Source organism: Scyliorhinus canicula, chromosome 18, assembly GCF_902713615.1.
Source record: "Scyliorhinus canicula chromosome 18, sScyCan1.1, whole genome shotgun sequence".
NCBI classification, from domain to species: domain Eukaryota; kingdom Metazoa; phylum Chordata; class Chondrichthyes; order Carcharhiniformes; family Scyliorhinidae; genus Scyliorhinus; species Scyliorhinus canicula.
This window is the reverse complement of record NC_052163.1, coordinates 104,589,965-104,602,424: the sequence shown is the minus strand read 5'-3', so window position 1 is coordinate 104,602,424 and position 12,460 is coordinate 104,589,965. Positions and strand designations below refer to the sequence as shown.

General features: G+C 42.3%; 1 protein-coding gene across 4 annotated transcripts in view; it reads right to left on the bottom strand.

Annotated features, from left to right (window-relative positions):
• The window catches only part of nfic (nuclear factor I/C), a 550,936-nt gene that overhangs the window by 253,416 nt on the left and 285,060 nt on the right, over nucleotides 1-12,460 (bottom strand). For all 4 annotated transcript variants that reach the window (XM_038778311.1, XM_038778312.1, XM_038778309.1 and 1 more), the window contains exon 3: nucleotides 6,253-6,324. In XM_038778311.1, coding sequence (XP_038634239.1) covers nucleotides 6,253-6,324 — 72 coding nt within the window. The remainder of the gene's footprint in view (nucleotides 1-6,252; nucleotides 6,325-12,460) is intronic.

Here is a 12,460-nt window from a genome sequence, read left to right as displayed (position 1 = left end):
TTCTTTATAAATAGGGCTATGGCTTTGACTGAAAAACAGACTGAATATTTCCCTGGTGGTTCACTGCAGCACAACAGTCTCAAGCAGTCAGTTGAAACTGCAACAAAAAGTTAAGAACTACAATCCTGGAGGAGATCATGCTACTTATGTACTGCACCGTATGAATATCTCAGTGAAAATTTACTTCTGAAGTGAAGAAGCTTCACTAACAAGCAAGGACTCATTTAATCTTATTGGAACCGAATCTGGAAGTTTTGGGGCAAAACTACACTTTTGAACAGTCATATTCACTCATGGTATAAATTTTAAGGTGATTGATAGAGGATTAGAGGGGAATTGAGGAGAAGCTTTTTCACCCAGAGGGTGGTGGGTGTCTAGAATTCACTGCCTAAGTTGGTGGTCGAGGCTTAAACACTCAAATTATTTATAAAGGTACCTGGATATACACCTGAAGTGATGTAACCTGCAAGGCTAGAGACCATTTGCAAGGCTTGGAACCAGATGCAAGGCTAGGGACCAAATGCAAGGTTAGGAACCAGATAGAAGGTTAGGAACCAGATAGAAGGCTAGGGACCAGATGGAAGGCTAGGGACCAGATGGAAGGCTAGGGACCAGATGGAAGGCTAGGGACCAGATGGAAGGCTAGGGACCAGATGGAAGGCTAGGGACCAGATGGAAGGCTAGGGACCAGATGGAAGGCTAGGGACCAGATGGAAGGCTAGGGACCAGATGGAAGGCTAGGGACCAGATGGAAGGCTAGGGACCAGATGGAAGGCTAGGGACCAGATGGAAGGCTAGGGACCAGATGGAAGGCTAGGGACCAGGATTCAAAGGCGTGGTTCGTTTCTTTTTTGACTGGCATAGACACGATGGGCTGAATGGTCTCTTTCTGCTCCGTAACTTTGCTATGGCTCACTGATATGTCATTTCCAACTTGACAATAAATATGACCCAAAAAATGCTTGTTAATTCTATTTTATCTTTTTATTTTAAATTCTGGAGAATAACAAGCACAAGGTTTTCAAAGGAAGAAGGATTTAATAAATGTTTATTGCTTTAGGTTGAATTACATTATCTTAGGATTTCCCCAAAGCAGCTTACACACCTCATATTTTCAGCTGCCACTTTGAGGTTCTGAATTAGAACCATAAATCCTAGAGCTCAAGAGGTGACCTATCGACCCACCATGTGCCGACTTTTTGAAGGAAAGATCCAAATAACATAGATCGCAGCATTCAAGTTTTTTTGTTAGAACGTACTGCAGAAGGAGGCCATTCAGTCCATCGAGTCTGCACTGACCCACTTAGGCCCTCACTTCCACCCTATCCCCATAACCCAATAACCCCTCCTAATCCTTTTGGACACTAAGGGCAATTTAGCATGGCCAATCCACCTAACCTGCACGTCTTTGGACTGTGGGAAGAAACTGGAGCACCCGGAGGAAACCCATGCAGACATGGGGAGAACGTGCAGACTCCGCACAGACAGTGACCCAGCGGGGTATCGAACCTGGGACCCTGGTGCTGTGAAGCCACAGTGCAAACCCCTGTGCTACCATGTTGACCTTCGAAACCTCCAAAAATCCTTCCAAAATGCTGGATTGACTTGTACATTGGTATAAAATAGGAATCACCGATGTGGATGTGGGTAGTTGCCATTTTGAAATGTGAAATGAAAGCATAACACCAGTAAATCATACTAAATTAATGTGGCACAGTTCATTGAATAAATACTGCTTGGTTACTGGTTGCCTACTTGGGAATTTACAGGGTCGTTACAATCTAGCTAGCTGGTCCCATGTTCCAAATTTTCATCTGGTTGTGCAATGTCTCGAAGCACTACCTTTAGACGCCAGATTAGAATTTCAGCAGTGTCTTATTCCAGTGGCATAATATGTCTCATGAACTGTAACTTACAGTTATTTGATTCTGGTTCTGCCATATACCTTAATGCCCTAACCACAATTTCCACTCTATACCCCCCCTGGTTTGGCTTCATCTACATTGATGTGAATGAGCAGAAAGTTTTACGCCAGTGAGCACCAGAGTGGGAAACCAAGGTCTCAAATCTTTGACTTCCGGCAAAGAATCAACAGTTGAAGAATTAACTTGGCTGCTCTCTCCCTGTAGATTCAGACTGACCTGTGGCGCGTTTCCAACATTTTATGTTTTTGGTTCAGATCTCCAACATCTGCACTTCCTTTTTCTAATATTTAATGTTGTTCCCAGCGAAGTGTAACATCTGCTCAATTTCATTGATAATCACGGAGAAAGCATTCCTCATTATGACTGGCAGTCTACTAGTGCTAAGTGACGTTCAACAAAGTGAATAGATCAATCTATTAGTGTTTTTAACACCTCGCCAGTGATCTGACTGTCGAAATGTATGATTGGAAATGAGCTGCATGAAAGCATCCTGCTGGAAGAGCTCAACGTCTACAAACTCATCTCCATGCATTTTAGTAATCAGGTGACAGGGAGTTAAAAACAAAAGGCAGGTTAAACAGCTGGTGGTTATTTTGGGATCCCAGCAACAGTTGGATAAACAGTAATACTGAACCTCCCCAATGCCCGCACCCCCCCCCCCCTCCCCTCCCTCCCCGCAAACAGTCGCCTACTTACTTGTACAGAGCTGCCGCTGTCTAGCTGGTGCACAATACCCTATCAGTTATTCTATTTCATATTTTATTGTATTTTATGTTGGGGTATGCCCTTCTCTTCTAAATATGTGTATATATATATATATATATATATATATGTATGTTTCTTATTCTGTGTACATAACGGTAATTATAACTTGTTCAAAAACCCAATAAAAAAACATTTATAAAAAAAAAGCAAAAAAAAATACTGAATGCAAACATACAAAATAGATGGGATGTGAATTGAATGGAATATTTCACTCATTATCTCTTGACATCATTAACTTTGCATTTAGGATGTGCAAATTCACACTAAAAATTAATTACCAAATGAGTGGAAATATTCTGTTCCAACAAGTGAATAATTCAAAACCAAGATGTGTGTGAGAGGCAAACTGCTACTAAAGTTTCACTATCCACACCATTGCTGTAGCCAGCTTCAAAGATCTAGCCCCTAAAGACACTACCTCAACCTCCACCCCCACCACAAACGCTTACGCAATCAGAAGGAGGTTTCAGAATTTAAATACTTGTAGCAGGCTAGAGGCACATTTCGAGTGTTCCCACCTGAAAAGACTAGAAAGTCGAGTTGAAGAGCTTTTGACCAAGAGTTGCTGGGTAATTCACGCCTATCCCCCCCCCCCCCCCAACTCAGACGAAAGCTGCACACGTCCTTTCCATGGAATCCACAGAATCTCGGCAATGCAGAAAGAGGCCATTTGGCCCAGCGAGTCTGCACCAACCCTCCGAACGAGCACCCTACTTAGGCGCACACCCTTTTTACCACTTCAAAGCATTCCAAAAAGCTTTTTAACCAATTGTAATCACTGCTGTAAAGAGGGGCAAATACAGCAGCCAATTTGTATCTCTCAGACCACAGTGAGAGAGATAAATGACCAGATTGCTTGTTTTAGCAGTGTTGGGTGAGAGATTAATATGGCCAGGATACTAAGAAAAGTTCCCTGTTCCTCACTGAACAGTGAGATCTTTTATGTCCACCTGAGAGGACAAGCAGGGCTTAATGCCTCATCAAAAAGACAGCGAACCTCAGTATTACACTGGAGGGAGTGGTTCCATTACAGCAAAGCCTGGATGTTTGTCGCTGTCTAGTTTCTGGCTGATCCGACAGACTATCAAGTTTATATTCGGAATTTGCCTAGACTGGGGAAAATTCAGAAAATTAACACTATATTCAAAGGCAAAGGAACAATCATTTAATGGCAAAATATGGAACGTCTTTCTTATTTCATGTCTTTCAGCAGATGAAGATTCAGGTGCACATTGCCTTTACTCCCCAGATATATTTTGCATTCCTTTTAGTTTGGGTTCTTGGAGACTGGCATCCATTAGCCATATCCTAGATTTATGTTACTAAATCTGGCTTTCATCTCCTGGCAACATAATTGTACGTAGTTTTCTTTTGATCGGCCTACAATTCATTGACTAGAATCAATGCTGGATTTAGCAGTTTTAATGCCCTAGCCATGCTAATATTTCAGAGAAAACACAATGTCCTGTAAAAGCAGCTGCGGAGTATCAGTTTTGAGTATGTTTAAATTGAGCTTGGACAAGAGGTTTCCCAGCCATTCATCCCGGTTGTGAATGGTTGGATGCACAGCCCATTTAAGGGAATATCTTGTGGACCTGCATGGAAATGGTTTTCCAATCACTAAAGCCCACTGCAGCCCAGCCAATCATTCATTTTGGTGGGACTGTTAGGTGCTCAAGTAGCATTTAAAGATCAAGTGGCATGAAATGAATACTAGTTTTTTTTAATGCAAGTTCAATGACTAGAAACTAACGTTGGTTTTCTCTCTCCATAGATGCTACCTGACCTGGTGAGTATTTCCAGCATTTCCTGTTTTATTTCAGATTTCTAGCATCCACAGGATCATATTTTTGTACCTTGCATTCTGAATTCAAACGGTGTCAATTGACACCACACTGTTAACCCCCACGTGTTCTCTAATTTGTTTATCCTTACACGTTTGCCAGCTCTGAACGTGTACGTAGAATTTGAATTCCAAAATTGCAGAGCCAGCTGATTAAATGGATGAGATTAGAGGTGATATGCAACACCGATGATTTTCACAGCAGGCCATTTGCTTCAGGATGAAATGCTTGGGTATCAGATAGCTGCATAGCAAAGGACACAAGATTGTTGTCACCTGATATTTTGAATCACCACACCAAATATTGCCAGATGCAGCCCCCAAGACGCTCAGTGAGTGTGCATATAATCATTATATGCTAAACTGGGGGGAGTTTAAAAAAAAGAGAAAGTGGTGGGGCCAAAATTCCTTGGTGGGCCAGTGACAATTTCCAATGTTGCAAAATAGTAGGTCCTTAGGACCCTGACTATGAACTGTGCGATTAGATAACTCGCAGTATAGATTCATGCTAACCCAGGCTGCTAAAACAGTCAGTTTTGCTTACCTTACCTTCAGACTGTAATGCGTGACTACAAATGTGCTGCCTCGTCTTTTTCCTGCAGACATTTAACTGAAGGTGCGCTACCTTCCATTTAACACCTCCATGAGACTGAAAACTACTAACATAATATTTTGCACGAGTTGGGCTACAAGTGCCGCGAGTGAAAAATAAACACTTTTTGAAACTTTAATTTTTAAGTTTGCAAAGTTAACTTTAAAGTAAAAGTTAAGTCGCTATAGTCCCAGATGACCATAGCCTGCTTTCCCCTTTCAGGGGATCACCACACATCAGGTGAGGGGCAAGGTTGAGATGGCGGACCTCAGTTGGCATGGGAGGTCAGGGTCGGTTAGCTCAGTTGGTTGGATGGCTGGTGCGTGATGATGGCGAGCAATGCCATCAGCGCAAGTTCCAGTCCCATACCCGCTGAGATTATTCACGAAGGCCCCTTCTCAACCTCACCACTCACTTGAGGTGTGGTGATCCTCAGGTTAAATCACCACCAGTCAGCTCTCACTCAAGAGGGGAGAGCAGCCAATCGCCTATGGTCCTTAAGAACTGTGGCGACTTTCAAAGTTAACTCTATAGTACTAGCAAAGAGCCAACCGTCCTATCAGCTGTGCCATGCAATAATAATTTATCTAGCATTCAGATGGCAGACAGCAGAACATTATACAAAAGTGTACATGCACACTGGTATTATAACTCGCATGAGATCTACGATGTTGGAGTAATCAGTCTACCAGTGAGTCTCAGCGAAAACGAGCACCCCACTAAGAGGACAGGGAGCCCGAGAACATTCATGAATGAGTTCTGTCTGAAGTTGACCAGCTATGGTACCGACAGAGCAGACCCGGCAGGGATCTGATGTATATTGCTTTGCAATAAACCAAGTTTTCGGTTTCGGTTCGGACTCGTTTGTGGCCTAAAAAAACTAGTAATGCTGCTTTTCACCGACTGTATATTGATATTATCTAGGTGAAAGATGACTGAAGCTTAACGTAAATGGTACACAGTGTTATACCAAACTCAGAGTTCAGTACTACCGACTGACTGGGGAGATAAAACTCAGAAGTAACAGTGGGAAGGAGGGAAATACCACTGTATACATCAGTAACAATACTGACAGAGTGAGAAAAGTACTACAATCACACACATATGTCACCAAGATCGATACTCACCAATTGTTCCTGTCTTGCTGTCATCAGCTTCAGAGCCAATAGCAGGCCTTGGGCTGCCACCCTGCTCTGGTTCTGAAAGAAAAATGGTTTGGATGAGTGGAAGAACGGTTAAAATAACACATGAAAAAGCTACAACGACAACTAGCTTATAAAATTAATTTCTAAGTGATATGACGTTCATGCTGTATCACCAGCTAGTCCCAGCAGCTCCCTGTGTAGTGGAGTGTCCCAGGATGGCTGTGCAATGTCTGGGTAAATTCATCAGTAGATTTCACTTCAGTGTCCACGAACTACTGAGGAGAAAGTCATTTGTTTTATCAAACTCATTAGGTTGCCGAGAGGCTGTTTTGTTACTGGCTAGAAAGTCTAGAGCCAGGGTCTTAATCCGGCATTTAAGGATGGGGACGAGGAGAAATTCTTACACTCGGAGGCTTGTAATTCTTTGGAATTCTCTACACCAGAGGATACTTCGCCTATATGATTGGAGAAAAAAACCCACTGAAAGGAAGAAACATACTACTGTATTGTCAATTATTTAATGTTAATAGTGTATTCATATAACAAAACCAGATCTTTATACGATATGCCAGAGGTGTTAAAAAGATCCATATTTTCACACAATGAGGTAATATGCTCTTGAATATATTCAAGACTAAGATCAATAGTGTTGGGGCAGAAAGGGAAACAAGTGCTGGAATTTTCAGGACCCACCGCAGTGTGCTTTCCCATGGCTTGCCATTCGCTACCGGTGGGATCTTCCGGTCCTGCTAAAGTCGATGACATGCTGCACGGCTTGCCCAGGGAACCTGCGACAGAGGTCAACTCTAGCGGGACTGGAATCTCCCACCTGCGCAGGAAGGATAGGAAAATGCAGCCCGAGGAACATAGGAATCTGGTTAGACGATTGAGTTGATGTAGAAGTTCAGCTATCGGATTGAAAGGCAGAGCAGGCTCGAAGTGATACGAGGCCTACCTATCTCTTGTGCTGTTCATGCCTCCAGAATCAATGCAGTCCTGGATTTAGCAAACATTAAACAATTGTGCATATTTGGAGAAAAAAAAGTGACACCAAAACGTACACAGTTAATACATAACCAGCTCTACTGACTCATTTAGAACTCCTGGGAGGGCAACTTACTTTGTGTGATAGCGGAACATGCATGGCAGATCAACAGCCCTTTTTACATTTTGCTTCATTTCCATTTCCCCTGTCTTCAACCAACAATGCATCCTGGGACTACCATTCCCTTTAATTTTTTTTTTTAAACAGTCCATGGCTAATGTATTTGTGTAGACCCCGCAAATTGAAGGGGCCAACCTATGTGTGTGTTTGAGAATTTTCGGCTTGTTGCACTGCTGAGCGCCTGCACAGCTAACATGGAACATTGCTTGGAACCTTCCAATCACACAGTTTTGAACCAAACGTTTTATGGAGATCTCTAAATGAAGGAAGACTTCTGTATAGCATACAACATAAAAGAAAATTCACATAATATGTTTGTTTTGGAAAATATATACACTCTGCTCCTCCTCAGATTAATTTTAGCCAATTGCCAGACCCAAGGAGAATGAGACTGCCTGGAGAGGGAAATTTCACTCCACTTCAGACGCAGTTTGGGGCCTGTCCCAGGCTTAGCAGCAATGTACAGCCATCTTTCTTTATTCAGATGCTAAACCAGTGGAAAATGAACATTGATGTGCCTGATGTTTAAAGATGAATCTGTATAGAAGAAAGCAATTTAATTTCCGACAATAGAACATAGAACATTACAGCGCAGTACGGGCCCTTCGCCCTCGATGTTGCGCCGACCTGTGAAACCATCTGAAGCCTATCTGATCTACACTATTCCATTTTCATCCATGTGTCTATCCAGTGACCACTTAAATGCCCTTAAAGTTGGCGAGTCTACTACTGTTGCAGGCAGGGCGTTCCATACCCCTACTACTCTCTGAGTAAAGAAACTGCCTCTGACATCTGTCCTATATCTACCACCCCTCAATTTAAAGCTATGTCCCCTCATGTTGGTCATCACCATCCGAGGAAAAAGACTCTCACTGTCCACCCTATCTAACCCTCTGACTATCTTATATGTCTCTATTAAGTCACCTCTCAGCCTTCTCCTCTCTAACGAAAACAACCTCAAGTCCCTGAGCTTTTCCTCGTAAGACCTTCCCTCCATACCAGGCAACATCCTAGTAAATCTCCTCTGAACCCTTTCCAAAGCTTCCACATCCTTCCTATAATGTGGTGACCAGAACTGCACGCAGTACTCCAGGAGCGGCCGCACCAGAGTTATGTACAGCTGCAGCATGACCTTGTGGCTCCAAAACTCAATCCCCCTACTGATAAAGGCTAGCACACCATATGCCTTCTTAACAGCCCTATTAACCTGGGTGGCAACTTTCAGGGATTTATGTACCTGGATGCCGAGATCTCTCTGTTCATCTACACTACCAAGAATCTTGCCATTAGCCCAGTACTCTGCATTCCTGTTACTCCTTCCAAAGTGAACCACCTCACACTTTTCCGCATTAAACTCCATCTGCCACCTCTCAGCCCAGCTCTGCAGCTTATCTATGTCCCTCTGTATCCTGTAACATCCTTCAGCACTATCCACAACTCCACCGACCTTCGTGTCATCTGCAAATTTACTAACCCATCCTTCTACACCCTCTTCCAGGTCATTTATAAAAATGACAAACAGCAGTGGCCCCAAAACAGATCCTTGCGGTACACCACTAGTAACTGAACTCCAGGATGAACATTTGCCATCAACCACCACCCTCTGTCTTCTTTCAGCTAGCCAATTACTGATCCAAACCGCTAAATCACCTTCAATCCCATACTTCCTTATACTTCCAATAGCCTACCGTGGGGAACCTTATCAAATGCCTTACTGAAATCCATATACACCACATCCACAGCTTTACCCTCATCCACCTGTTTGGTCACCTTCTCAAAAAACTCAATAAGGTTTGTGAGGCATGACCTACCCTTCACAAAACCGTGTTGACTATCGCTAATCAACTTGTTCTTTTCAAGATGATTATAAACCCTATCTCTTATAACCTAGATAGGGTTTATAATCATCTTGAAAAGAACAAGTTGAAGAGTTATGGTCACTGAGTTTGAGAATCAGACGCATATGCTTCCAGACATGATAATGTGACATAATGTGATAATTATACAATCAGGCATCATTTTTTATGGCTGGAATGGATTGGAAATTGAAATCAAGGTGAATCAAGTCAATGTTAAGTGCTGATAACCCTGGACAATGACATCATGTTTAGCAAATTAAGTACTTAATTCCTGATTTGCTGATGTCTTAACTAAAATATCTACGTTTTCCACGTATTTCTTCACTCAGTTTCACCATGGCCCTGATTGCAAAAAAGGAACTTTAATTTTGTCATATTTCAGTCAGCAACTATGAATGAGCAAGAAACTGAACGAATGTGTGTTAGTAGCACATGCTGCCTGTTCTTCAAATTACCCACTGGAGCCTACCACTTTCTTTCCCACTACGTATTATTTGTCTAACAGGAAGTAGCTCAACCAGGTATGGAATGAGAAAGGCACCTCATGTCATGATAATTTGGAATATTTGTAACAAACCTAACAGCCAGGAAAAACAAAGAACAGAACAGTTATAAAAGAAAGAAGTTTAGCTTCTTCACAGCTTATGAAAGGTCTTGCTGCTTACAGAGCTCAGTCCATACAGAGACCACAAGATGACTAAATATTGGCTATAAAGTAAACTGTTGTTCTTTGGGTCATGTGAGTTGTTAGTTATAAGAGAGCACGGAGATACTCTTTTGGGTTCTTTTAGTTTCTTATAACTGAAGAAGCATTCAGGTCCTGTTAGTTACACAATTACCTCAAAGAATAGAACATTGTACAAAAAATTAGTTTTCCTTTACTTGAGGGACCATAACTGATCTTATAGCTTTCAGAATGAAGATCGCAACTAAATTATTAGACTAATTCAAGAGAGCTACATGCTGTGATGGGAAGGCAGTTGAGTTGAAGTGATGAGGTCAAAAGAGTTGAACAACATCTTCATCTAAATTTGTGTGAAAATTGCAATCCTTTTGCAACCTCTGGGACAATAGAAAATGCACACAGTTACGTTGTTCTGTCATGTGAGTCGACTGTTGACATTAAATTATTAAATTAAATAGTGCAAAGTATTTTCCAACTTGCAGCTGTTTTTCCAATTATAGTATTTTCATAGCATTTTGTTGGAATAGCAGAATAAAATGTACAAACTCAAAAACGTAATTCAATTTAAATATTTTACCCAGAAACTCGGAAGGGAATTTTATTAATGATCCACACGTGTGCTGGTGCATATTAAATGAAACTTTTAGTTCACATTGCTGCATGGCAATTTACCACAGGTTAGGCTTAATTGAAGTTATCACACAATGGCTAAGTTATATAATTTATCACCGTAAGGCTGGATGGAAACAGCTTAGAAAAGATAAAGCTCTATGCAGTACCAGCTACATTAAAAAATGCATGATCTGCCAGATTGGTGGTGGGAGGAGTTGAATATCTGTTGCATTATCTCACAAAATGAAAAGAAGCGAGTCAGCATCAGTAATCCTCTATTGTGGTGAAGTATGGGGCACGATTTTTCGGGTCTGTTAGTCGTGAGCGCAAATCCCGTTATGGGCTGCTAAATCTCGCAAGAAGGCCAAAACCGGATTTGAGCCGGCGAAATCCCACTTTCCCGCCGGTAACGTGATTCACGAGTGAAGCTGATTTCCATAAATTTACGTCCATTTAAATATGAGACAGCTTTACGCTATAACGTCTGGCCCCGTGGAATGCTAACAACCCTCTCCCCCCCCCCCCCCCCCCCCCCCCCCGCCCCACTTTGCCATTTCTTTGGAAAATTCCACCCTTGGTTTCAGCAGTATTAATGAGGAGGGTCAACTGAGGCACTTGACCCAGAATGAGAAGAATCTGAAGAAACTCTATTGCTCCATCCCTTCCAGTGATTGTCAGAAGAGAACTAGTTTCTGTCGACCTTTTTAGGGGGAGATGGATAAACTACAGAAAGACCTGAAAGAGAGAAAGACATAAACCTGGAAGAAAAAAATGTCTCTCTGGCTCCAAAGAGGGACAGCTAATGGTGGACCTAATAATGGTGAATGAATTCAGATGTGCCAGATGACAAATTATCCAATTATTGTCCTGATTCAATTATTTAAATACTATGAATGCATGTTTGAGTCAATAATACCTGTGTCTAATAATTATCTTTGCGCTTCCCTGTTATACAGTAGCCACGATGTGGAGATGCAGGCGTTGGACTGGGGTGGGCACAGTAAGAAGTTTTACAACACCAAGTTAAAGTCCAACAGGTTTGTTTTGAATCACTAGCTTTCGGAGTGCAGCTCCTTCCTCAGGTGAAAATCTCCCAAGGAAGGAGCTACGCTCCAAAAGCTAGTGATTTGAAACAAACCTGTTGGACTTTAGCCTGGTGTAAGACTTCTTTCTGTTGTACTGTGTTATGCAAAATGTGGGTAGAGTACAGAAGCAAAACCAGTGTAGTAGCACTGGGCAGCCTGTGACAACAATGAAAGGTACTGAGAATGTTGACAGGCGACTAGTTGAATACTCTCACTATTTACAATAATTGTAATAATTTTATGATCGTGCTCATTTAGTCACATGCCTAATTCAGAATGTTAGTTGATACGCCACATAATGGAATCTGAGGGTTAAAAGAGGAATTTCTGAAGTTGTGAGCTTTGGCATCCAGGAATTCTATTGCGAAGAAAAGTGGAACAATGATGATTTCAAAAAGACGGAGTAACTTTTGCCTTCACGAAACCTACATAGACATAGAACATACAGTGCAGAAGGAGGCCATTTGGCCCATCGAGTGTGCACTGACCCACTTAAGCCCTCACTTCCACCCTATCCCCAGAACCCAATAACCCCATCTAACCTTTTTGGTCACTAAGGGCAATTTATCATGGCCAGTCCACCTAACCAGCACGTCTTTGGACTGTGGGAAGAAACCGGAGCACCTGGAGGAAACCCACGCAGACACGGGGAGAACATGCAGACTCTGCCAAGACAGTGACCCAGCGGGGAATTGAACCTGGGACCCAGGCGCTGTGAAGCCACAGTGCTATCCACTTGCTACTGTGCTGCCCTCTTGAAAATTTTGCTCCAATTCCTCTCTGT